This window comes from Ornithorhynchus anatinus, chromosome 4 (assembly GCF_004115215.2).
Source record: "Ornithorhynchus anatinus isolate Pmale09 chromosome 4, mOrnAna1.pri.v4, whole genome shotgun sequence".
Taxonomy (NCBI): domain Eukaryota; kingdom Metazoa; phylum Chordata; class Mammalia; order Monotremata; family Ornithorhynchidae; genus Ornithorhynchus; species Ornithorhynchus anatinus.
In genome coordinates this window covers 32,712,945-32,739,507 of record NC_041731.1, presented here as the reverse complement: position 1 = coordinate 32,739,507, position 26,563 = coordinate 32,712,945, and the positions used below count along the sequence as shown (strand labels likewise).

The window sequence follows — 26,563 nt, the reverse complement described above, 5'->3', positions numbered from 1 at the left end:
CGCCGGAGGCCGCCGCCGCCGCCATCTTGGTGAGGGGCGCGGGAGGCCGCCGCCGCCATCTTGGTGAAGGGCGGAAACGCCCTCCCTCCTCTCCCCTCTGACTCGCCCGAGGCCGCGATTCGCCGGCCGTAGCTGGAGGGGGCGGGGAGGAAAAAGAAAAAAAATAAATAAAAATAAATAAAAAGTCTGTCAGCGGCATCCCGACAGTCGCGAGCGTCGACAGTAAGTAAAACGCAGGCTGCAGGGGGCGGGGTGGAACAGCAACAGTGGGTAACTGACTGTTAATCATAATAATAATAATAATAATAATAATAGTGATGGTATTTGTTAAGCGCTTATTATGTGGCAAGCACTGTTCTAAGCGCTGGGGAGGATACACGAGCCTGGGCTTCGGAGTCAGAGGTCATGGGTTCGACTCTCGGCTCTGCCACTTGTCAGCTGGGTGACTGCGGGCAAGTCACTTCACTTCTCTGGGCCTCAGTGACCTCATCCGGAAAATGGGGATTAACTGTGAGCCTCACGTGGGACAAGCTGATGACCCTGCATCTACCCCAGCGCTTAGAACAGTGCTCTGCACATAGTAAGCGCTTAACAAATACCAACATTATTACACTGTCCGTCTCTCTGGGCCTCAGTGACCTCATCTGGAAAATGGGGATTAACTGTGAGCCTCACGTGGGACAAGCTGATGACCCTGCATCTCCCCCAGCGCTTAGAACAGTGCTCTGCACATAGTAAGCGCTTAACAAATACCAACATTATTACACTGTCCGTCTCCCCCGTTTAATAATAATAATAATGTTGGCATTTGTTAAGCACTTACTATGTGCAGAGCACTGTTCTAAGCGCTGGGGGAGATACAGGGTCATCAGGTGGTCCCACATGGGGCTCCCAGGCTTCATCCCCATTTTACAGATGAGGTCACTGAGGCCCAGAGAAGTGAAGTGACTTGCCCACAGTCACACAGGTGACAAGTGGCAGAACCGGGATTCGATTTTATGACCTCTGACTCCAAAGCCCGTGCTCTTTCCACTGAGCCACGCTGCTTCTCGTAGTTAATAATAATGTTGGTATTTATTAAGCGCTTACTATGTGCCGAGCACTGTTCTAAGCGCTGGGGTAGACACAGGGGAATCAGGTTGTCCCACGTGGGGCTCACAGTCTTAATCCCCATTTTACAGATGAGGGAACTGAGGCACAGAGAAGTTAAGTGACTTGCCCACAGTCACACAGCCGACAAGTGGCAGAGCTGGGATTCGAACTCATGAGCCCTGACTCCAAAGCCCATGCTCTTTCCACTGAGCCACGCTGCTTCTCATTAGGCTGGGATGGCCCCTATCTGTTGCCCACTTGTCCATTCCAGGCGCTTAGTCCAGTGCTCTGCACATAGTAAGCGCTCAATAAATACTCTTGAATGAATACAAGGTGATCAGGTGGTCCCACCTAGGGCTCACAGGCTTCATCCCCATTTTGCAGGTGAGGGAACTGAGGCCCAGGGAAGAGAAGTGATTTGCCCAAAGTCACACCTGGAGCCCGGATTAGAACCCATGACCTCCGACTCTCCAGCCCGTGCTCTTACAGTAGCAACCATTTATAGATTACGAATGCAGGAGTGAGCCTAGGATCCAGGAGCCCCGTGGATGTGATTTTAAGGGGGCACCAGCAACAGCATGGGCTTCCCTGCAGAAGTTTACATGTCCTCTCACTTGCAGAGGAAGATGGGGTGCATACAACAAGTATGATCCCTAATCTGTTGCCAAACTGTACATCCCAAGCGCTTAGTACAGTGCTCCGCACATAGCAAGTGCTCAGTAAATACTACTCGTCCGCTCAACTGTATATATTTCCATTACCCTATTTATTTTGTTAATGAAATGTACATCGCCTTGATTCTATTTAGTTGCCATTGTTTTTACGAGATGTTCTTCCCCTCGACTCTATTTATCGCCATTGTTCTCGTCTGTCCGTCTCCCCCGATTAGACCGTAAGCCCGTCAAACGGCAGGGACCGTCTCTATCTGTTGCCGACTTGTTCATTCCAAGCGCTTAGTACAGTGCTCTGCACATAGTAAGCGCTCAATAAATACTATAAATATATAATACATATTGAATGAATGAACCGGTACTGGTACTTTGGGATAACCCATGATTGGCCAATCCCCAGGTCCTTGCTTTCTCCCATCGAACCGCTTCGCTGGGAAATATGAAAATGACAGGGGAACGGGCGACTCGTTTGGAGGGGAGAGTGATCGTCGGTCTGCTGTGTGACCTTGGGCCAGTCACTTCACTTCTCTGGGCCTCCGTGATATCATCTGGAAAAATGGAGATTAAAAAATGGAAGCCCCACTTAGGACAGTCTGATTACCCTCTATCTACCCCAGCGCTTAGGACAGTGCTCAGCACACAGTAAGTGCTTAACAAATACCATCGTCATTATTATCAGTAATAATGAGAGGGTAATGATCCCTCTGATGAGGCCTGTGGGACTCCGAAGGTGACCCGTCAGACGCTGAGGTGCCATTTACGGGATTGAGTTTGGATTTCACTCCTGAGTCATGTATACACCAGGCTGATCGATAAGTTCCCTCCGTGTGCCCCATGATCCATTGGGAGTTAATTATTAGTGTAAATAGCCCTCTGGGATGAGGGTTTGCCCGATCAGCAGAGGGACCGGCTCACTAGTATTAGACAGAACTCCACCGGCTCAACCTGAAGAAGCACAGTGAGTAGATCACAGGCCTGGGAATCAGAAGGTTCTGAGTTCTAATTCCAGCTCTACCACTTGTCTGCTGGGTGATGGGGTAAATCACTTCTCTGTGCCTCCGTGACCTCCTCTATCAAATGGGGATTAAAACCGTCCAACCTGATTAGGTCGTATCTACCCCAGCGCTTAGTTCAGGGCCTGGCACATAGTAAGTACTTAACAAATGCCATTTTTTAAAAAAAGACTTTATTCTTGGAGTAGAAGACTCCAGAAATATAAAGAAGTTTCAGGTCTTCTTATGCCCAGCCCTAGAGGGATATTCAATCTCTGTTTTTAACCATCCTTTGAACTTGAAGGTGACATTAATGATGTGAAATTTACCCATGGCTATAAGTGTGGTCGAAAAGGGAGGTGGGTGACCGAGAGTTCCTATCAGAGTGAACTCAGACCGTTGAAATGATGTACCCGAGTGTGGTTTTTGGTTTCCCAATCCTCCTGAAGTTTCTGCGCCGGCCTGCAAACCCTGGATCCCTCTAGACCATAAGCTCATCGTGGGCAGGGAATGTCCTGTTGTACTGTCCCAAGCGCTTAGTACGGTGCTCTGCATACAGTAAGCACTCAATAAATACAATTGATTGATTTTCTTATAGTCCTCCCCCCACCCCCATCTCCATCCCTATCACTCCCACTGTCCCTTTCCTCACCGCTGACCTGTGGGGGTCTCCTCTTTCCCAGTGGTGATAGTCCACCGAGCGCAGAAACGGGCCAGAGAGCGATACAAAGTAACTTTGGCCCAGAACTGTGCTCTCCAAGGCTCAGAGCGGATCGTTGCCTTGGGAAGCATGTTAAACACCAAAGGGTCAGAATTGATATCAGTGGAATGGACTGAGCCTTCAGTATGCAGAGCATTCATTTAGCCATTTATTGAGGGCTTACTGGGTGCAGAGCACTGTACTGAGCGCTTGGGAGAGTACCATATAACACTAAACGCTGTGCTAGGCATTGGGAGAATATATAAAAATAGTAAAAGGTGCAATCCCTGTCTTCAAATATGAGTACACAGGCTCAGGGGGAACAGGTAAACATAAATTGACAGGTTCATCATAGCTCAGAGTGAAAAAATAGCTAAAAATAAATAGCTGCTTGTTAATGATGCTGGATAGAAAGGTAATAAAGACATGTATAAATAAATAACAGTTACACAAACGAGCCAATACATGAAGGCTGAGGAGGTTGATGGGATGGTACCCTGCAGCAGAAAAACTTGACAGAATATCAATCCATCAACCAGTGGTGTTTATCGTATGCTTTCTATGTGCAGAGTACCGTTCTGAGTGCTCGGGAGAGTTGTATACAACAGAATTAGCGGACGTGTTTCCTTTGGTTTTCTAAATTGCAGAGCGCTTACTATGTGCCAAGCAGTGTTCTAGGCGCTGGGGTAATTCAAGTTAATCAGGTCGGACACAGTCCCTGTCCCTCATGGGGCTCACAGTCTAAGTAGGAAGGAGAGTAGGCGTTGAATCCTCATTTTACAGATGAAGAAACTGAAAAGGAAAAGCCCCCTTTTCCTTTTCTTCCACTCCCTTCTGCATTAAGGGAAGCTAAGTGACTTGCCCAGGATCACACAGTAGGCAGCTGGCAGAAGGAGGATTAGAACCCAGGGCCTTGGTCTCCCAGGCCTATGCGTTAGCCACTAGGCCATGAGCTAGAGACGATAACAGAGTCTTGCAGAGGTTTCATTCGTGCAATATGGATCCCCAAAAAGTTGATTTGGCTTTTTCCCAGCCAAACGCCCTCTGGTGCCTGAACCAGCCGGACAGACCGCCGAGCTCCAGTGATCCCAGAAAGCTCAGGCTACTGGGCATTCCAACTTTCTGAGCAATCTCTTTGGGGGTTTATTTGCCAGTCACACCACCACATTCCTTCTCCCTCCCACGGGGTCCAAGATCTGCTGGCCGTCACCCACAGACGTGGTCAAGTTTCTGCGTCGAACAGGTCTGGCACGACTTCCAGGTGGTGGCTGGATAGGAGAACCGGGAGAGGTCGAGGGCTGAGCTGGGGGCTGGGAGTGCCTGAGTCCTAATCTCAGCTTCGGCCCCGCTTATGGCATTAGGTGCACCTTTTTTTTCTTACTGTATCTGTTAAGCACTTACTGTGTGCCAGGCCTGTACTAAGCACTGGGGCAGATACAAGCTAATCAGGTTGGGCACAGTACATGTCCCTATGGGGCTCAAAGTCTTAATCCCCATTTTACCGGTGTGAGGTGACTTTTCACCCTCGCCCTGCCTCTGGCCTGGAACGCCCTCCTTCCTCATATCTGACAATTACTCTCCCCCACCTTTCGAAGCCTTATTGAACGTACATCTCCTCCAAGAGGACTTTTCTGTGAAGCCCTCTTTTCCTTTTCTTCCACTCCCTTCTGTGTTGCCCTGACTTGTTCTCTCCCAGCCCCACAGCACTTATGTACATCTCTGTAATTCAGTTGTTTATATTAATGTCTGCACCCCCCTCTAGTTCAAAGCTCACTGTGGGCAGGGAATGTCTGTTTTATTGTTATATTGTACTCTCCCGAGCACACAGTAAGCACTCAATAAATACAACTGACTGTTCTGACTTTCCCTAGGTCACACAGCAGACAAATAGAGGAACTGGGCTTAGAATTTAGGTCCTTCAAACTCCCAGGCCTGGGCTCTATCCACTAGACCACGCTGCTTATTCACTGCCTCGGTTTCTTCAGCTGTCAAATAAGTGTTGTGATTCTGGCCTCAGGATGACTTGCTCCCTTTGCTCTTCCCCCGTTCCCCGCCCCACAGCACTTATTTGCATATCTGAAATTTTATTTTTTTATTTTGATGTCTGTTTGTATGCACTGTTGCCTGTATCTCCGTCCCTGCCCTCCCCACCCCCCCCCGCCCGTAGACTGTGAGCTCGTTTTGGCTAGGGATTATCACTCTTTATTGTTGAACTGTACTTTCCCAAGCGCTTAGTACAGTGCTCTGCACACAATAAGCTCTTAATAAATACGATCGAATGAATGAGTTTGCTGGCTCCAGGGCCAGGGTCATTCCCTCTTTGCCTGGCTCTTCCTGCCTGCTCTCCGGAGGAGTCTCCCAGACTTGTTCCCTGCTGTTTGCTTCCCTGTGCCCTGCTTGGCTTCCGTCAGCTTTCTGCTGCCTCTGATCCCCTCCTCGTGTTCTTTCAGCTGTCTCTTCTCTCCGAGTCCCTGGTGAGGCTGGCATCAGCTTCCCTGGCTCCACCGGCTCCTCCCAGGAAGTGGCAACAGCGACTCGACTCATAGAGGGGGAAAAGAGAAACAAGGGGGTTTGGTGCTGGCACTTTTGGTCTCAGAGTAAGCAGAACTCAGTGTTCGCTCACCTGCTGGCCCGGCCCACCCACCCACCAGAATTGGGGCCCAGACCCGCTCCCCTCCCCGAATTGTCCGCTCAGCCTCCACCTCCCGATCTTTCCGAGCAGCCAGAGGAGGTTTCTGGGAAGGTGACCTTATTCTCAGCTGGGTTAGGTCACCTCGCTGCTCAGCTTCTTCTGCCCGCACTTTCCAAAATCCTAGAACGAGTCGTCTACAATCGATGCTTAGAATTCCTTAACTCCCATTCTCTTCTAGACCCCCTCCAATCTGGCTTCCGTCCCCTCCACTCTACCGAGACTGCTCTCTCTAAGGTCACCCATGACCTCCTTCTTGCCAAATCCAATGGCTCCTACTCCATTCTGATCCTCCTTGACCTCTCTGCTGCCTTTGACACTGTCGACCATCCCCTCCTCCTCCATACCTTATCTCACCTTGGCTTCACGGACTCTGTCTTCTCCTGGTTCTCCTCTTACCTCTCTGGCCGGTCATTCTCGGTCTCCTTCGCTGGAGCCTCCTCCCCCTCCCATCCTTTAACTGTTGGAGTTCCTCAAGGGTCAGTTCTTGGCCCTCTTCTGTTCTCCATTTACACTCACTCCATCGGTGAACTCATCCGCTCTCACGGCTTTGACTACCATCTCTACGCAGATGACACACAGATCTACATCTCCGCCCCCGTCCTCTCCCCCTCCCTTCAGGCTCGCATCTCCTCCCGCCTCTGGGACGTCTCCACCTGGATGTCGGCCCGCCACCTAAAACTCAACATGAGCGAGACTGAGCTCCTCATCTTCCCCTCGAACCCGGTCCTCTCCCAGACTTCTCTATCACCGTGGATGGCACGACCATCCTTCCCGTCTCTCGGGCCCGCTATCTCGGTGTCATCCTTGACTCATCTCTCTCGTTCACCCCACACATCCTTTCCGTTACCGAGACCTGCCGGTTTCACCTCTACAATATCGCCAAGATCCGCCCTTTCCTCTCCACCCAAACGGCTACCTTACTATTACGGGCTCTCGTTATATCCCGGCTAGACTACTGTGTCAGCCTTCTCTCTGACCTCCCTTCCTCCTCTCTCGCCCCGCTCCGGTCTATTCTTCACTCCGCTGCCCGGCTCATCTTCCCGCAGAAACGATCTGGGCATGTCACTCCCCTTCTTAAACAACTCCAGTGGTGGCCTATCGACCTCCGCTCCAAACAAAAACTCCTCACTCTAGGCTTCGAGGCTCTCCATCACCTTGCCCCTTCCTGCCTCTCCTCCCTTCTCTCTTTCTACCACCCACCCCGCACGCTCCGCTCCTCCGCCGCCCACCTCCTCACCGTCCCTCGGTCTCGCCCATCCCGCCGTCGACCCCTGGGTCGCGTCCTCCCGCGGTCCCGGAACGCCCTCCCTCCTCACCTCCGCCAAACTGATTCTCTTTCCCTCTTCAAAACCCTACTTAAAACTCACCTCCTCCAAGAGGCGTTCCCAGACTGAGCTCCTCTTCTCCCTCTACTCCCTCTGCCATCCCCCCTTTACCTCTCCGCAGCTTAACCCTCTTTTTCCCCTTTTCCCTCTGCTCCTCCACATCTCCCTTCCCATCCCCACAGCACTGTACTCGTCCGCTCAACTGTATATATTTTCGTTACCCTATTTATTTTGTTAATGAATTGTACATCGCCTCGATTCTATTTAGTTGCCATTGTTTTTACGAGATGTTCTTCCCCTCGACTCTATTTATTGCCATTGTTCCTGTCTGTCCGTCTCCCCCGATTAGACCGTAAGCCCGTCAAACGGCAGGGACCGTCTCTATCTGTTGCCGACTTGTTCATCCCAAGCGCTTAGTACAGTGCTCTGCACATAGTAAGCGCTCAATAAATACTATTGAATGAATGAATGATTAACTGAGTTCCTCTTTCCTCCATTCTCCAGCTGTGTTGGGACAGCCCTTAGTAATGCACATAGTAAGCGCTTGATAAATACAGTTGATTGAGAAGGTTCGGCCCCCGTGGCTTCTAAGAAAAGCATAATTTTCTCTCTCCTTTGAGTGCTAAGATTGGAGCTGAAAGCTTGGATTTACACAACCGAGGGCCCCATCCCGACTGCAGGTATAACTGCCTCTGCACATCTGCACATCACAGCAACATATGAGGGGGCGAGGGCTGGGCTCTCCCTGTGCCAGTAACTCTTTTGGGGGTCTTGTAGAAGCAACATGGCCTAGTGGATAGAGCACAGGCCTGGGAGTCAGAAGCTCATGAGTTCTAATCTAATCTGATGTGTGACTTTGGGCAAATCCCTTCATTTCTCTGTGCTTCAGTTCCCTCATCTGTAAAATGGGGATTCAGACTGTGAGCTCTCTGTGGGATTGGGACTGTGTCCAACAAGATTATCCTGTATCCACCCCAGCACTTAGACCAGTGCCTGGCACGTTGTGAGCGCTTAATGAATACCATAATTATTTCTATTATTCTGGTACTGGTCTGCCTAGGCAGTGCCGGTGTCTTCTCGGAGGAAGTAACTGCTCATCTCCCCCAGGGCGCTTGGAGAGACTCACGTCTTGTCCTCTAGTTCCTTAGAGAAGCAGCATGACTTAGTGGAAAGAGCCGGGGCTTGGGAGTCAGAGGTCGTGGGTTCTAATCCCGGCTCAGCCACTTGTTTGCTGTGTAACCTTGGGCAGCTTAACTTCTCTGTGCCTCAGTTACCTCATCTGTAAAAATGGGGATTAAAAAATGTGAGCCCCACGTGGGACAATCTGATTACCCTGTATCTACCCCAGTGCTTAGAACAGTGCTCAGCACATAGTAAGCGCTTAACAAATACCATCATCATCATTATTATTACTATTATTCTGATCCTGACCTCCAAGTGAGCAAATGTGAGTCCGGTCAATGAGATTGATTCTCTAGACTCTAAGTTCCTTGTGGGCAAGAAACATATCTACCAAATCAGCTCTAGTGTACTCTCCCAAATGCTTAGTACAGTGCTTGAGAAGCACCATGGCTTTGTGGATAGAGCACGGGCCTGGGAATCAGAAGGTCCTGGGTTCTAATCCCAGCACCACATGTCTGCGCAGTGTCCTTGGGCAAACAAGTTGACTTCTTTTGCTCTCAGTTACCTCTTCTGTAAAATGAGGATAAAGTGTGTGAGCCCCATGTGGGACAGGGACTGTGTCCAGCCTGATGAACTTGTATCTACCCTGTTCTTAGAACAGTGCTTGGCACATAGTAAGCACTTAACAAGTACCGTAAACATAATAATACTCTGCATCCAGTAAGTGTTCAATAAATCTGATTTATTGATCTTTACTGGCCTGCCAGCGAACTCCCTGCTGCAGCCGGAAGTTGGGCATGTCTGGGCCTTGCTGATGGGAAGCAGCCATGGGGGAACAGGCTTAGAAGAGCAAGGATGGGGCCCTGGGGAGCAGGGGATAATGGTGAAGGGGGGAGAGGGGAGGTAACAGGTCACCTGACTAAAAAGAGGAAAAGAGCTGGCAGGTGGGTAGGCCACCCAGGCACCACCCTGGGACTCGGAGGAATGAAATGAAACCGTGCTGGGGAGAGGTCGTCGGGGGCAAAAGAGACGTGCTGACCTCTCCTCCCACCCCCATCCCACCCTGATGGGGAAAAGCTGCTGTGGGTATCTCTGTCTTGCCAGTGACAATCAGTCCATCAGTCATGTTTTACTGAGCACTGACTCTATGCAGAGCATTATACTAGGCGCTTAGGAGAGTACAGTCTAACAGAATTGTTCGATACAATCCCTGCCCACGTGAAACTTACCATCCAGAGGGAGAGACAGACGTTAAAATACATTATGGGTATGTATATAAGTGCTGTGAGGCTAAGAGTAGGGTGAACAAAGGGGAAAAATCCAAATGTAAGGACAGTGCAGAAGGGAGAGGGAATAGAGGAAATGGCTTGGTAGGGGAAGGCCTAATGGAGGAAATGTGATTTTTTTAAAAATAAGGCTTTGAAGGTGGAGAGAGTGATGGTCTGTCGGTTATGAAGGGGAGGGAGTTCCAGCCCAGCGGCGGGACGTGGCTTCAAATTAGCCACCTCTTGTAGAGCATCTTTCTTAGCCGGGAGATACCTGGCCTGACATCAGGGGCTCAGTCTTCTCCATCAATCAATCGTATCGAGCGCTTACTGTGTGAAGAAAACTGACCTAAGTGCTTGGGAGAGTACAGCACAACAATATAGCAGACACATTCCCTGCCCACATGATCCTAGGCAGCTGGGAGAGATGTTAAGGTCAATTTGGAGTTTGGGCATTGGCCAAGCCCCTCGAATTACCTGGAGGTGAGAGCCAAAGGACTGTGCCTCCGCCCCCGCACCGTCAGTCTTTCGGTCAATCAGCTCAGGCTAACTGGTCCTCCCAAAGCCTCAGGAATTATTAAACCCAATAGAGGCACTCTGAGCCCGTGGAGGGCAGAACTCTCTGCAGTCGGGATTTTTGGTGGACCAGCAGGCAGAGGGGCTGAGGATGGCAAGTGGGCCTTCTTCACTTGGTATTTAGAGCTCCTTGAATGGTTCCAGGCCCCCACCCCACCCCCAGTTCACCCCTCCTCCCTCCCTTCTGTCTTTGGAGGAGAAGTTGGCTGTCCCCAGAGGCCGGGTCCAAGCATGCTCAGGAGTTCAACAATTTTCCTGGGTCAGTGGCTCCTCAGAAGCAAGAAGCCAGCTGGACTGAGACGGTCCCTCAGCCAGGCAGTAAGTGATCCAGATTTTTCATGGCTTTGTGCTTCCTGGGAATGCTAAACAGCCACTTCTCTCTCTCTCTCTCTCTGTCTATCTCCCCTTTCCCCCCTGGTGTGTGTATTTAAGTGCTTCCTAGGTGCAGAGCACTACGTTTAGTACTGGGAAAGAATACAAAGCTGGGAATTGGATACGGTCCCTGTCCCTTGGAGGTCTCATAATCTAAATTTAGTAGTAGTAGAGGGGAGGGGGTAATGAGGGCCCGATATCACAGTTGACACATCGCCATCCTCTCTCTCTTAGGCCTGCCACCTTGGCGTTATCCTTGATTTCTCCCTCTCCTCCAAGGTCCATATTGAGGCTTTTGCCAAAACCTTGTCTACTGCCAGGATCGTCTTTCTAAAATTCTCTCTCCCTACTCCTTGAAACCTCCAGTGCTTGCCCTTCTCCTCTGCATCCAGGAGAAACTTCTGACCATTGGCTTTAAGACCCTCAGTCGGCTTTCTCCTACCTTTTTATCTGCTTTCTTCTCCTGCCACATCCCAGCTCAACCCCTTCGTTCCCCTCAAATTCCCCTACTCATTATGCCTCACGCTTGTCACTCCCTCTTGCCTGGAACTCCTTCCCTTAACATGGCCTACAGATTACTGCTCTTCCCGTCTTCAAAGCCCTTCTGAAATCACATCTCCTCTAGGAAGCCAATCTCTCCCAGGTTATAACCCCTTACTGCCACTTTAATTCCTTTTCATCATCTAAGGGCTTGCGTGTTCACAACTTTCTGGACACAGTGGGCTCTCAACAAATATTGCCTGATTGGTTGAGGAGCTGCGACCTGCCAAATCCTCTTTGAGCCACTCAGGGAGAAGTTGCCTGTGAGACTTCGATCAATCAATCAGTGACATTTATTGAGCACTTACTGTGTGCAAAGCACTGAGTGAAACAGCACGGGCTTGGGAGTCAGAGGTCATGGGTTCGAATCCTGGCTCTGCCACTTGTCAGCTGTGTGACTGTGGGCAAGTCACTTCATTTCTCTGTGCCTCAGTTCCCTCATCTGTAAAATGGGGATTAAGACTGTGAGCCTCACATGGGACAACCTGATTACCCTGTATCTACCCCAGCGCTTAGAACAGTGCTCTGCACATAGTAAGCGCTCAACAAATGCCAACATTATAAAGTCACTTAACTTCTCTGTGCCTCAGTTCCCTCATCTGTAAAATGGGGATTAAGACTGTGAGCCTCATGTGGGACAATTTAATTACCCTGTATCTACCCCAGCGCTTAGAACAGTGCTCTGCACATAGTAAGCGTTTAACAAATACCAACATTATTATTATTATTATTATTAGGAGAGCACAACTCAACAGCATTGGCAGACATGTTCCCCGCCCCCAAGGAGCTTACAGTTTTGAGGAGGAGCTTTGTCACAACCTGCAGGAGCAGGGAGGTCTAGTGGACAGAGCCCAGGTCTGGGAGTCCAGGGACCTGTATTCTAATCCCGCCTCTGCCACGTGTTGGCTGTGTGACCTAGGGCAAGTCACCTCACTTCTCTGTGCCTCTGTAAAATGGGGACTAAATCCTTCTCCCTCCTACGTAGACTTTGAGCCCATGTGAAACAGAGACTGTGTCCAACCTGATGAACTTGCATCTACCTCAGTGCTTAGAACAGTGCTTGACACTCAGTAAGCGCTTAACGTACCATAATTACTTGTTACAGTCTCTCTTGGCCAATTAGATGGGACTCTGCTGAGTTGGTTGGGGGAGCCAGGGAGCCAAGGAAAAGGAGGGCTAGAGTCTCTCTCTGAGCAGGGACCCGGCAGGTGGGGTGGGAAGGTGGTGGGGGTGGGCTGGGGGTAGGGGCTGAAATAACAACCGGAGGGTTTTGACACTGACTAATAATAATAATAATAATTGTGGTAGTTAAGTGCTTACTATGTGCCAAACCCGGCACCAAGCACTGGGGTAGCTATAAAATCATCAGGTCCCATTTGGGCCTCTCAGCCTAAGTAGGAGAGAGAATGGGTATTGAATCCCCATTTTGAGATGAGGGAATTGAGACTCAGGAAAACCAAGTCATGATTAGATTGTAAGCCCGTCACTGGGCAGGGATGGTCTCTGTTGCCGAATTGTACATTCCAAGTGCTTAGTACAGTGCTCTGCACATGGTAAGCACTCAATAAATACTATTGAATGAATGAATGAATGATGGGAGAATGGGTCTCTGTCCTTCCATTGATGACCACCTCCTCCTCTTCTCCCACCCCTTCTGTTCTTTGGCCCTCTTCCTCCTCCAAAAGGCTTCTTTAGAAAGGGAGACCTCCCTGGAGCCGGATCTGGGGTGAGGGTAGAAAAGCCTCAGTGGCCCTGAGCCGGCACAAGGGCCCAGGCTCGGGCCTCGGATTGAGTTTCAGTGAGCCAAAAGTAGCCGAGAAAGGGAGGTGCTGAGGCAGGCTAACAAACCCTAGGCTTCGGGACCGGGCACTGAGACCCACGGGATCCGAGCCAATGGAACTCATCCCTCTTCCCACCGGGGGCCTGGCCTGGGTTAGGAAAGCCCCTCTTTGTGTCAGATGGGGAAACCGAGGCACAGCATCCATGGAAAACTCTTGGTCTGGAAGGGCGGTAATCCGGTGCCAGCCAACTGCCCTCACTGGCAAGGAAAGGAAAAGCGGCGGGCAGACACCCGGGGATGGAGGTGGGCTGGGTTTGTGGCTGCAGCTGCCTGACTGGTTTGTTGTGAAATCTCCCCTGGGACTGGCTTCTCCAGGGAAGACAGGGAAGAGGAAGGAGGAGGCGTCAGGTAGGCAGTGGGAAGTGAGCCGTGGCCAGCTGGGGACGGCTCCCTTCGAGTTCTTCCTCCCTGATCGAACCTCTCCCTCTGCAGGATAAGATGTCAAAGGCTGTGCAGGCCGACAGGCTGGAGGGAATTGACAAGAATCCATGGTGAGCAGGGAACGAGGGGCGAGGGGGGCCTTGAGGGAGGGGCCGCGCTGCCGGGAGCCAGTACACAGGCTGATGGAAATGCGGGCCTGGGTGCCGGGGGAGACATCCCACCTGATTTACCAAGTTCGCTCGTGACCACTGAGCGTCTGGAACAGCCAGCTCCTTATGGGATGCCTAGCGGGAGGGAAAGTCCTAGTTTGGGGTTCCCAGAGGCCCCACCTCACCCATCGCTTCAACGCAGAGTCGTGCCATACTCCTTCCCGGAGCCCATGCGTGTCCCGTGGAGAATGTTGCCACCAGAGCAGGGGGACCAGCCGGCTGGGGCCCGCGGGGCCTCTGCTCCTCTGCACTGAGGGCTTGACAGCCTATGTCATGGCTCGGATGACCCGGGGGCGCAGGCCCAACCCCCCGGGGTGGGCAGGAGGGAGCCAGGCAGACACCTTGGGGTGTAGAGCTCACGGCAGAAGCCATCCCGGGAGAAAGCAGAAAAAAGTGAGCCAGACGAGGAATCTAGTCTGCCACGGTTGAGCAGCAGGGCTTAGAGCAACCCACAAGGCAGGGACCACAGGGCCGGGGACCAGGGCAGGAGACCAGAAGTCAGGGACAGCGCATGGCCGGTACTGGGCTCCTCCCTTTCACCAGTCTGGTCCCCCAAGCTTCAGAGACCTGCCTTTTTTTCCTCTTCCTTTTGCAGACTCACTGAGGGCAGGGAACTTGTCTACCTACTCTGTTATATTGTTATATCGTACTCTCCCGAGTTCCTAGTATACTGCTCTGCACACAGAAAGCGCTCAGTAAATGATTGATTGACTGGGACAGGGAGCAGGGCAAAGCTTCTGGCATGGTGGCACGGAGGGAGGAGGAGAAAAAAGACTCACCCAAACACACACACCCTCACCCATTAACTCACACTTTCAGACCCCGCACACATGCACACAAAATGCACACAAGACCCCCACGCAGAAACACACAGACTCTCACAGACCGCACTCCCACACACATACGTTCACAGAGACACATACGGGACACACTGGTAAGCACCCATGCAGAAACCAACATCCACCCGCATATACCAACATGACAACCCAGGCCCATGCACACTCGCCCCGGCATTGAGACCTGTCTAACGCAGAGCCGAGGTACAGAGGTTGCTCTCAATCCGTTGGGGCCGTCAGTCGGTAGATCGGGCCGTCAGTCGGTAGATCAGTCCGTCAGTCAGTCGATCGCATTTATTGAGCACTTGCTGTGTGCAGAGCACTACACTAAGGGTTGGGAGAGTACAATATAACAATAAACTTTGGAGTCAGAGGTCATGAGTTCGAATCCCAGCTCTGCCACTTGTCAGCTGTGTGACTGTGGGCAAGTCACTTAACTTCTCTGTGCCTCAGTTACCTCATCTGTAAAATGGGGATTAAGAGTGTGAGCCCCACGTGGGACACCCTGATTCCCCTGTGTCTACCCCAGCGCTTAGAACAGTGCTCGGCACATAGTAAGCGCTTAACAAATACCAACATTATTATTATTATTGTAAACAGACACATTCCCTGCCTCCAACAAGTTTACAGTCTAGGGGGGCATGGAAAGTGGGGATAAGCTCCAGGATGCTAGTTTTGGGGGGTTTTTTTAGTGGTATTTGTTGAGCGCTTACTCTGCGCCAGGCACTATATTAAGTGCTGGGGTAGATACAAGGTAATCATGTTGAACAGAGTCCACATCCCACATGGGGCTCACAGTCTTAACAGATGAAGTAACTGAGGCACAGAGAAGTGACGTGACTTGCCCGAGGTCCCACAGCAGATAAGTGACGGAGCCAGGATTAGAAGCCCGGTCCTTCCGACTCCCGGGCCCATGCTCTCCTGTTCCCACCCCGTGCCACCGCTGAACCTTCCTTCCCCTTGCCGGGACCTTGTGCCCTCGGAGCCCTGGCAGCTGACAGACAGATGCTTGGGGAGACCCTGTGGGCTTGAACCATCCAGGATATCTCCACTTCTCCAGCTGGAGGCAGGAGTAGAGAGAGGAGTGGTGTGCACAGGGCAGGATGGAGGAGGAGGAAGTTTCCGTGAGGTCCCTCAGAACCAGTCTAACTAGAGTGTCCAGTGAGATCTGGAGGAGTAGCCAAATCCAGACAGAGGGGCGGGCAGACGTGGGGACTGGGGGGAATGTGTGTTTGTGTGGTGTTCATGTTTGTGGTTTTGACTGATCCCAACCATCTCCCCACTTGCTCCTCTCAGGGTAGAGTTTGTGCAGCTGGCCAATGAGTACCCCTCGGTCAACCTCGGCCAAGGCTTCCCCGACTTCGCTCCCCCAGATTTTGTGCAGGAAGCCTTCCAGAAAGCCGTCAGCGGGGACGTGATGCTGAACCAGTACACCCAGGCCTTTGTGCGTCTCCCCATCTCCCACTCCCGGTCCCTCCTCTTCCCCAAAGGAACCTCTCGGCCTCGGGGCTCTCCCTTCCCCTCATCCCTCCCACTCCAAGGTGCTTTTGGTCCCCAGCTGCCCCAGATTATGTCAGGATCCCCCCTTCCCCAGCTCACGGCCCCCATGTCCTGCAGAAATTCCTTTCCTTCCCCAATCCCTCTCTTCTTCTCCTCCCCACCTCCCTCTATTCCCCTAGCAACGCCATTCCTCCCCTCCCCGTCTCCACACAGGGCCACCCGCCTCTGGTGAAGAAGCTGTCCCAGTTTTTTGGGCCCCTGCTTGGCCAGGAATTGGTCCCCCAGAGAAACGTGCTGGTGACGGTAGGGGCCTACGGGGCCCTCTTTACCGCCTTCCAGGCCCTGGTGAACAGTGGGGATGAGGTAAGCAGGGGAGGGGTTTCCTGGCTCCTTGCAAGTATAACCAGGGCCTTAAGGATCACCAGTCCCCTTCAGGGGATCCCAGCAGCCCCTAATGACACTTCCCACTGTCCCCCAGGTGATAATCATTGAGCCGTATTTTGACTGCTATGAGCCCATGGTGAGGATGGCAGGTGGCCACCCGGTGTTTGTGCCTCTGCGGCCGGTGAGAGCTCTTGTGTGGGGGTCGTGCGTGCCCAGGAGGGTGGAGGCTGAGGGGCCAGGAGGGACCGGGATCCAAGAAGGGAACCGGATCCCAGGAGAGAGGGGGCTGAGGAGCCAGGCAGGGCCCGGATCCCGGGTGGGAGGGGGCTGAGGGCCAGGCGGGAGCCAGAAGCCCAGGAAAGAGGAAATGAGGAGTTGAATTCTGGAAGGGAGGAGGCAGAGAGGCTGATCCTCGAAGGCAAATGAGACTGAATTCTATAAGGGAGGGGTTGCTGGGAAGAGGCAAGGAGTTGGCATGGGATTCTGGGAAAGGAGCAGGGCCTGGTGAATCCCCAAGGCCAGCGCTCCAAGAGGATCCAGGGGAGGGGAAAGGGGAAGTAAAGGCTCAGGTCAAGAGGGGGCAGAGATGGTCCCCAGTCTGTTTCCTTGTCTTCCTCTAGAGGGTGACTGGAGGTGGGGAGTTGTTCTCCAGTCAGGACTGGCAGCTGGATCCAGAGGAACTGGCCAGCAAGTTCACTCCCCGGACCAAGGCCGTGGTCTTAAACACCCCCAACAACCCACTGGGCAAGGTAACGCTGCTCCCCTAGACCCCATGGCGGTTGGGGTGAGAGAGAGAGAGAGAGAGTGTCCTTCCATGACCTGGGGCTTCTCTTCCTCACTTCCCACTGCCTAGCCTGGCCTTCCGGGACCTGGACTCAAATGTATCCTTTAGGGACACGGGGAGAGAAGCCAAGGGGGAGCCCCTGCCCTTGGGGAAGCGGGCAGTACCATCAAGCTCGGTCCACTGCTTTCAGGTGTTCAGCCAGGAGGAGCTGGGGCTGTTGGCAGCCCTGTGTGTGCAACACGACGTGGTGTGTATCAGCGACGAGGTGTACCAGTGGCTGGTGTACGATGGGAGAGAGCATGTCAGCATCGGTAGGGGATGCTCCCCTCCCAGAGCCTGAGGGATAGCTCCCTCTCCGCCCCCACCACCCTGGCTTTGCCTCCTCCTTAATTTCCAGGAATGGCCTCTGCCCGTCCCACAGGACCTGGGAGTTCTCCTCAGCACAGGACACCCTAACCCCAGGTTCCTCCTTCCTGCTCCTTCCCTAGACCTGTTTCCTCCTCTTCCTTCCTTCACCCCAAAAGGGGGTTCATGCACATGGGGGGAGGGGGGCGTGCCCATCTTGAGCACCTGCAGAAAATGGGGACATTTAGGGGTTCCCAGAGACCAGGCCCCAACTGGTTAGAACAGCACAGGCCACCAGGACATGGGGCTAGCTAGGAAGATCAGCTGTGCCAGGTGGTGACCCTCCTGCAAAGCCGTGGCCTGGGGGCTGAGGGTGGTTGGCCTTGCCCCCAGAAGGCCCCAGTGTTTGTCCTTTTGTACCGCGGACAGCCACCCTCCCCGGGATGTGGGAGCGCACGCTGACCATCGGCAGCGCCGGCAAGACCTTCAGCGTCACAGGCTGGAAGGTGATTTCGAGACCGGGAGTATGGGGAGATGGAATTCCCGGGGAGGAAGGGGAGGCGGCCTGAGGGGCGGAGGACAGAGAGAGAACTGGAGGCACTGCCGGGGGGTGGGTTGGGGGGTTTCAAATCTGACATTGTTTCTCCTGAGCAGGTGGGGTGGGTCTTGGGCCCGGATCGCCTCCTCAAACACCTGCGCACTGTGCATCAGAACTCCGTGTACCACTGTGCCACCCAGGCCCAGGTGAGGCCTCCACTCAACCCTTCGGCCCTGAGGCCCCGGGGATCTACCGGCCCGGCTCAGGGACAGCAGGCTGGAACCTGGGGCCAGGCTAGCGGAGGGCAGCACCCTAGATTAATTAGGAAACGAGAGGGAAGGAGTCTAACGTCCAGCAGCTTGAGATGGAGTGACAGGGTTGCAGTGGTCAACGGGGGGGGGGGGGGGCGGGCAGGGCTTGGAGGGAGCTGAGGCCTGAAGCCCTGCCTCCACTTCCCAAGCTTCAGCCAGGGTCCCGCGGGGGCTGCCGGGAAGAGGCAGGGAGTCCTCGGGTGATTCTGGGAAAGAAGCAGGGCGTGGGGAATGGGAACAAGGGCCAGAGGAGAGAATTAAGGGAAAGGATTTGGAGTTGAGGCTTGTCAGGAGGGGAAGGGAGGGGTAATCCAGGGTGGGAGAAATGGTCTAGGGAAAGAAGGCTGAAGTTGGGGCAGGAGAGTGGAAGGAGGTGGCCAGAGGCGAAGAAACCAATGCCAGGGAGGTTCTACCCAGGCAGCACAGGGAGCGTGGCTTGAGGCTGCCTTGGGGTGAAGGATAGGAGGTAAAAACTAGGGGCAGTCTGTGCCTCAGACACTTTTTGCCCCCCACCCTGTCCCACCACCCTGTCTCTCCTCCCCTCCAATGTACCATTCATTCATTCAATAGTATTTATTGAGCGCTTACTATGTGCAGAGCACTGTACTAAGCACTTGGGATGAACAAGTTGGCAACAGATAGAGACAGTCCCTGCCGTTTGACGGGCTTACAGTCTAATCGAAAGTACAGTCTACCACCCCGAAGCAGCATGGCTCAGTGGATAGAGTATGGGCCTGGGAGTCAGAAGGACCTGGGTTCTAATCCCCTCCCCACCACTTGTCTGCTGTGTGAGCTAAGGCAAATCACTTCACTTCTCTGTGCCTCAGTTACCTCATCTGCAAAATGGGGATTAAGACTTTGAGCCCCATGTAGGACACAGACTGTATCCAACCTGATTATCTCGTATCTACCCCAGCGCTTGGTACAGGGCCTGATACATAATAAGCACTTTAACAGGTACCGTTATTATTATTATTATTATTATTAGGAGGCGGTGGCCGAAGCCTGGGAGCGGGAGATGGCCCACCAGGGTCAGCCCAGCAGCTATTTTGTGCAGCTGCCGCAGGCCATACAACAAAAGCGGGACCGCATGGTACGGGGGCTGCTCTCTGTGGGGATGCGGCCCGTCATCTCCCAGGGCACCTACTTCCTCATAGCCGACATCTCCACTTTCAGTGAGTCGGGGCGGCCCAAGGGACCTGCTGGGCGGGAACGGGGGTGGGAGGTCAGTGGGAGAGGACGGAAGGGCTTGAGGAACTGAGATGGGGGAGGAGGGGAGCGCGAGAGCTCAGTGAGGAGAAAGCTGAAGGCCTGGTCAGGCAGCCCTAGCGTGGGCACCGGCCTATGGCTTCTGCAGAGGATAAGATGCCCGACCTTCCTGGTTCGGAGGAGGAGCCTTATGATTCACGCTTCGTCAAGTGGATGATCAAGAACCGGGTGAGTGGGAGCCCAGGATTGGGACTCGGGGGGCCTGGGCACCCAGAACCCCTGTCGACTGACCTGAGAGCGGCTGGAGCCAGGGGCCCTAAGGGGAGGCCCCTGTGGTCACTTGGGTGGGGCTCCCGTTGGCGTGGAGGTGGTTAGGTGACCCCGAGGTTCCCTCTTTGCCCCCAGGGCTTGATGGCCATGCCTGTGTCCATCTTCTTCAGCTCAGCTGAGAAGAGGAATTTTGACCACTATATCCGTTTCTGCTTTGTGAAGGTGAGAGAGCCAAGTCCGGGTGTTCCTCAAGCCCCTCTGCTAATAGTAATAATAATAGCTGTGGCTTTTGTTAAGCAACGACTGTGTGACAAGCACTGTTCTACACACTGGGGTAGATACAAGGTAACCAGGTTAGACAGAGTGTCCGTCCCCCACGGGACTCACAGTCTTAATCCCCATTTAACAGATGAGGTAACTGAGGCACGGAGAAGTTAAGGGACTCGCCCAAGGTCACGTAGCAGACATGTGGTGGAACCAGGATTAGAACCCATGCCCTCAGATTTCCAGGCCCGTGCTCTTTCCACTAGGCCCCGTTGCTTCTCAGCTGACCTGAGGAGTCCCAAATCCTAAACTCCGATCACTCCAGGATGCAAAACCGTGGGGACAGGGAGACCTCCAGGATTGGAAACGCTTTCCTACCTGCCAGCTGGGTATTAGATTTCTCCGAGGACCCGTTGCCTTCTGGTCCTGGCTCCATCCCGGCTGACGTTAGTACCCTATTCCTCCGAGGAGGTCACCCCTCACTGACTCAGCTGCAGCCCTGCCTTATGGCCGGAGAGCCTGCCCCTCAAGGAGCAGGAAGAAACCCTAAGACGCAGAGAAGGGGAAGCACTGACCTTGAATCCCCTTGCTGGTCAGAATGGAGACTCGAGGCGTGGTCGTCCCTCCGGCCTTTGAATGGGACGGCCAGTGGGCAGGGGAGAGCAGATCCAGGGAGAGGCTGACTCAGGTCAGAGTCAGAGAAGTAGCATGGCCTAGCGGATAGAGCACGGGCCGGGGAGTCAGAAGGACCTGGGTTCTAATCCCGGCTCTGCCACTTATCTGCCGGATGACCTCAGGCAAGTTACTTCACTTCTGTATACCTCACTTCCCTCATCTGTAAAATGGGGATTAAGACTGTGAGCCCCATGTGGGACAGCGACTGTGTCTAACCCCATCTGCTGATAACCACCCCAGCACGTAGCAAATACAGTGCAGGGACTACATCCAACCTGATTAGCTTGCATCTACCCCGGGGCTTAGAACAGTGCTTGACACAGAGTAGACGCTTAATAAATACCATCATCATACTTATTATTATTACGGTGTCTGGCTCGTAGTAAGGGTTTAACAACTACCACAATTATTATGAATATGTCTCTGCTTAGAATGAGGCCACCCTGCAGGCTATGGATGAGAAGCTGCAGGCATGGAAGGAAGCAGAGACGGATTTCTGAGGTCCGCTCCATCCCCCCGGCCCCCACCCCCGGCTCCTCCGGCTTCATCCTCACCTCTTTGATGACTGGATTCGGTCCTCCTCCTCCTCCCGACAACAAGCCCGTGTAACTTTATCTTTCCCCCGCATCCACCTTTGGCCACTCTGGCCGGCTTTAGGGTCCAGAGCAAGGCATCCGGGGTGGATGGGGCAGGGGGAGGAAGCTTTGGGAGCGGGTGAGAGGGGCCCGCGGGGCCGTCCTGAGACAGGACGGGATGGAGAGTAGAGCAGCAGTCAGCCTAGGCTCTCCTACCGTACCGCAAAGGTGACCTCAAGCCCCCCTGCCCCTGGCAGCCTCAGGCAGGCTGGGTCTCCTAGCCATCCCCACTGACTGTGGGCAGGGAGGTTAGGAAATCTTCCTGGACAGATTTCCTCCCTTACTCCCTCTCCTGCCCCTGACCCCTGCCTCTCGATGGGCTTTTCATCTCCTCTCCCCATGAGCAGCTTGGTTGTTCTCACGGCCCCGGTCCCGACAGCCATTTGAAGGAGAAGCAGAGGCGTCACGGTCGCTCAGCGTAACACACAGACCTCCCCCCAACTTTCCTGGGGCCACCCCCCCACCTCACCTATGTCCCTCAGTCCAGAACAGGGGTTTAGACCCATTACCCCAGCTCCATTGACCAAAACAACCCATCAGAGCCATAAAGAGCAAAGGTTAGAGGTCAAGGAGGCGATGATACTTTAAACTCCTCCTCTTCCCCCAGAGCAACCCTTAATCTCAGGCAACTGCGGTTAGACTTGAATGTGGGCAGGTGACTTAAATTGGAGTTGTAAAGGATCCCAGCTCAGTACTCAGCAGTGAAATAAAGTTAATCATTTTCAACCCGATACAGAGTTGGTACTATTTGACTTCTTTCTCATGTTTCTGTTCTTTCCCAAAAGCGAAGTGTACGACACTGAATCCAACAGAATCTCCTTAAATGCCATTATTAATACAGCGACTACTATTACTGTCCGTCTCCCCTGATTAGACTGTAAGCCCGTCAAACGGCAGGGACTGTCTCTATCTGTTGCTGACTTGTTCATTCCAAGCGCTTAGTACAGTGCTCTGCACATAGTAAGCGCTCAATAAATACTATTGAATGAATACTCCTAGTACCACTTGACCTTTCCGTCGGCTTTCGTCGGGGAATGGAGGTACCAACTGGAGGCGGCTATCCTTCACTCGTCTCCTCCTGCCCTAAATACTGGGTTTTCCCTAACAAGTCCCAGTTCAAATGAGGGAGAGAGAAATCATTGCTTTCCAAACACAGGAGAAAATCCAGACGCGAGAGTGACTTCTGCCACTTAAAAAGAATTCTGACAGCGGGCGATGCGGGCACTCGATAAATTCCATTATTGCTTTTATTTAAAAAAGGGGTTTCCTGGCCTTCCCGTTGGCTCTGTGGAAACCTTAGACAGTGTGAGAACCTTTTGGAATGTTTTCCCCAGTTCCAGGTTGATAAAGCGTTTCCCCTCACCATGGAAAATGTTTTTCAGTGGGGATAGTAATACATCGCTGGTATTAATTGAGCACTTACTGCATTTATTTATTTATTTATTTTCTTCTTCCTGGTATTTCTTAAGCATTTACTCTGTGCCAGGCACCGTACTAAGGGCGGGGATAGATACAAGCTAATCAGTTTGAACACAGTCCCCGTCCCACACGGAGCTCACCATCTCAATCCCCATTTTATAGATGAAGTAACCGAGGCACAGAGAAGTGAAGTGACTTGACCAGGCTACGCTGCTTCTCTTGCAGTTTAGAACATTGTACTAAGAACTTGGGCCAGTTCAATGGATTTGAGAGACACAGTCCATCAATCCGTGCCCTCAAGGAGTTTACAAGACTAGGTGGGAGCAGACATTAGAGAAGCAGCGTAGCTCAGTGGAAAGAGCCCGGGCTTGGGAGTCACAGGTCATGGGTTCGAATCCCAGCTCCACCACTTGGCAGCTGTGTGACTGTGGGCAAGTCACAACTTCTCTGTGCCTCAGTTACCTCATCTGTAAAATGGGGATTAACTGTGAGCCTCACGTGGAACAACCTGATGACCCTGTATCTACCCCAGCGCTTAGAACAGTGCTCTGCACATAGTAAGCGCTTAACAAATACCAACATTATTACATTAAAATAAATTACAGGTAGGATAAGCAGCAGGGTATAAGGATGCTTACATAAATGCAGTAGGGCTGGGCTGAGTATCAAAGTGCTTAAGAGTGATGAGGGGCTGGGTTAGGGAGAGAATCGAAGAGCTTACAGACCCCAGTGTATAGGTGACACAGAAAAGAGGGTGAATCGGGGAAATGAGGGGTTAGGGAAGGCCACGGAGGAGATGTAAACTCCTTATTATACTAATGTCTGTCTCCCCATCTACACTGAACCTCGTCATAGGCACAAAACGTGCCCACTAATTCTCTTGTATTTGTACTCTCCCAAACTCTGCACATAGTAAGTGCTCAATAAATACCAGTGATTGATTGATTGTGGGCAGGGATTGCGTCTACTAACTCTACTGTATTGTTCTTTCCCAAGTGATTAGTACAGTGCTCTTTGTTATTGATTTTTATCAGAGAAACGACTCTGATCTCCCAATCGCATGAGAGGATTTCGTGACCTTGGTGTAGAAATGAACAGACTCAAGGGAGCGAGCCGAGAGGGCAGGAAAGGGGGGAAAGTGGCTGCCGCCCGTTCACCCCAGGGGGGTACGAGTGACAAACAGCCCCGAGCATCCCAAATCTGGCACCTTTATTTGCAGCCATTTACGCATTCCACTGGACCGCAACTCTTCCAGCGCGCCCCCCCAAATCCTACCCAATCCCTTTGCGTTGTCCGTCCTCCATCCTTCTATAGTGGTCCCTATAAGGTAATGTAATCGACACATTGCTACCCAAACTTAACTGATTGATCTACCACAGGAAGGAGATTAAACTGAGACAGGATATCTAGTAGAATATTGGAGGAAGATAGAACGGAGCCAGGATGGTCAATTGCCAAGTACAATATAGAAAGGAGACAGAACAGAGACAGGATGGTCCAGTACACTCTGTACCCGGTAAGCACTAAATAAATATCACTGATTTGTTGATTGATGATTTTAGTGGGGCTTTGAAGATGGAGAAAGCAGTGGTCTGTTGGCTAATGAAGGGGAGGAAGATCCAGGCCAGAGGGAGGATGTGGGCGAGGGGTCAGCAGCGAGTCGGACAAGATTGAGGTACGGTGAGTTAGGTTGGCCTCTTTCCTCATCTGCAAAATGGGGATAGAATAACTATTCTACCCCCCTCTTAGAATGTGAAGGAGGACGGGGACATTGGACAGGGATTGTGCCCAATCTAATTATGAAGATGAGGTCAGTATTTGTTAAACATTTATTAACCTGATGAGTACTGTACAAAGCACTGACGTAGAAAGGCAGGCCAGAATTGTTGGGCCTTGTGTGCCACAGGGACTGTATCAGATCTGATTATCTTGGACCTACCCAGTGATGAGAAGAGGGCTTGGGATACAAAAGGTGCTCAATAAATAGCTTATTTTGATCACCCACATTATTGCTAACAATTATTATTTTCACCCAAAGAGTTTAAGCCCAGTGCTGCTGGAGAGACCTTCGCCATAAGGGAATGCACTGAACAGGCCCCACAGGGGGGTTGACTTGCCCAAGATCACACTCTGCTCCTCCCCCTCTCCCTTCCCCTCCCCTCAGCACTGTGCTCGTTTGTACATATTTTTATTACCCTATTTATTTTATTATCCTATTTATTTTGTTAATTCTCGTAATTTATTACGAGAAGCAGTGTGGCTCAGCGGAAAGAGCACGGGCTTGGGAGTCAGAGGTCATGGGTTCAAATCCCAGCTCTGTTGCTTGTCAGCTGTGTGACTTTGGGCAAGTCACTTCACTTCTCTGTGCCTCAGTTACCTCAACTGTAAAATGGGCATTAAGACTGTGAACCCCACGTGGGACAACCTGATCACCTTGTATCCTCCCAGCGCATAGAACAGTGCTTTGCACATAGTAAGCGCTTAACAAATGTCATTATTATTATTATTAATGAGGTGTACATCCCCTTTATTCTATTTATTGTGATTAAGTTGTCTTGTTTTTGTCCCTCTGTCTCCCCCGATTAGACTGTAAGCCCATCGATGGGCAGGGATGGTCTCTATCTGTTGCCGAATTGTACATTCCAAGCGCTTAGTACAGTGCTCTGCACATAGTAAGCGCTCAATAAATACTATTAAAAATAAAAATAAAAGGGGTGGGGCCGGGATTAAAACCTAGGTCCCTCTTGACTTCCAGGACTGTGCTCTATCCACTAGGCCATGCTGCTTCCCAATCTGTACAGCTTTAGGTGCCCTCTGCCACTTGGCAAGATCCAGGGCCAGAACTCAGAGGACCTAGGTTCTAGTCCCGACTCCACCAAGTCTGCAGTGTGACCTTAGCCAAGTCACTTAACTTCTCTGTCCTTCAGATACCTCATCGGTTAAATGAGGATTAAGGCACTGTGAGCCCCTTGTGGGACATGAACTGTGAAGCCTGTAAACTCGTTGTGGGCAGGGAATGTTGTCTATTGTTTCATGCTGTACTCTCGCAAGCGCTTCGTACAGTGCTCTGCACACAGGGAAAGAGCATGGGCTTGGGTGTCAGAGGATGTGGGTTCTAGTTCCAGCTCCGCCACTCGTCTGCTTTGTGACCTTGGGCAAGCCACTTCACTTGTCTGTGCCCCAGTGACCTCATCTGTAAAATGGGGATGAAGACTGTGAACGCCACATGGGGCAACCTGATCACCTTGCATACCCCCCAGCATTTAGAACAGTGCTTGGCACCTAGTAAGCGCTTAACAAAGACCACAATTATTATTATTATTAAATACGCCCCTGGGGGGCAGAGATTGTCTCTATCGTGAGCCCACTGTGGGGCAGGGATGGTCTCTTTATGTAGCTGAATTGTCCCTTCCAGGCAGTTAGTATGGTGCTCTGCACACAGTAAGTGCTCAATAAGTACAATTGAATGCATGAAGTCAGTGCTCAATAAATGCAATTGAAGGAATGAATGAAATATCGAATGATTGAATGAAATATTGAAGGAATGAATGAATGAAATATTGAAGGAATGAATGAAATATAGAAGGAATGAATGAAATATTGAAGGAATGAAATA

At 52.0% G+C, this 26,563-nt stretch overlaps 1 protein-coding gene across 4 annotated transcripts; it reads left to right on the top strand.

Annotated features, from left to right (window-relative positions):
- Window positions 1–121: 121 nt before the first annotated feature.
- Window positions 122–22,261, top strand: KYAT1 (kynurenine aminotransferase 1). Of its 4 annotated transcripts, none has more exons than XM_029062022.2 (14): window positions 122–222; window positions 10,632–10,753; window positions 13,620–13,678; window positions 15,910–16,057; window positions 16,327–16,476; window positions 16,592–16,678; window positions 17,118–17,246; window positions 17,472–17,592; window positions 18,056–18,132; window positions 18,281–18,370; window positions 19,464–19,650; window positions 19,833–19,912; window positions 20,090–20,176; window positions 21,325–22,261. In XM_029062022.2, the coding sequence occupies exons 2-14, from the start codon at window positions 10,667–10,669 to the stop codon at window positions 21,391–21,393; spliced, it is 1,371 nt and encodes a 456-aa protein (XP_028917855.1). In that variant the 5' UTR covers window positions 122–222; window positions 10,632–10,666; the 3' UTR covers window positions 21,394–22,261. The 4 variants fall into 4 exon arrangements, with proteins under 4 accessions (XP_028917855.1, XP_028917857.1, XP_028917858.1 ...); XM_029062023.2 differs by lacking the exon at window positions 122–222 and adding an exon at window positions 2,653–2,721; XM_029062024.2 differs by lacking the exon at window positions 10,632–10,753 and having other exon boundaries at window positions 124–222.
- Window positions 22,262–26,563: the final 4,302 nt, after the last annotated feature.

Coding starts and splice junctions, on each gene's coding strand:
- KYAT1 (XM_029062022.2), top strand. CDS start 10,667: ATGCTCAGGAGTTCAACAATTTTCCTGGGTCAGTGGCTCCTCAGAAGC. Junction 17,247..17,471: donor CCAACAACCCACTGGGCAAG/GTAACGCTGCTC, acceptor CACTGCTTTCAG/GTGTTCAGCCAGGAGGAGCT. Junction 18,371..19,463: donor ACTGTGCCACCCAGGCCCAG/GTGAGGCCTCCA, acceptor TATTATTATTAG/GAGGCGGTGGCCGAAGCCTG.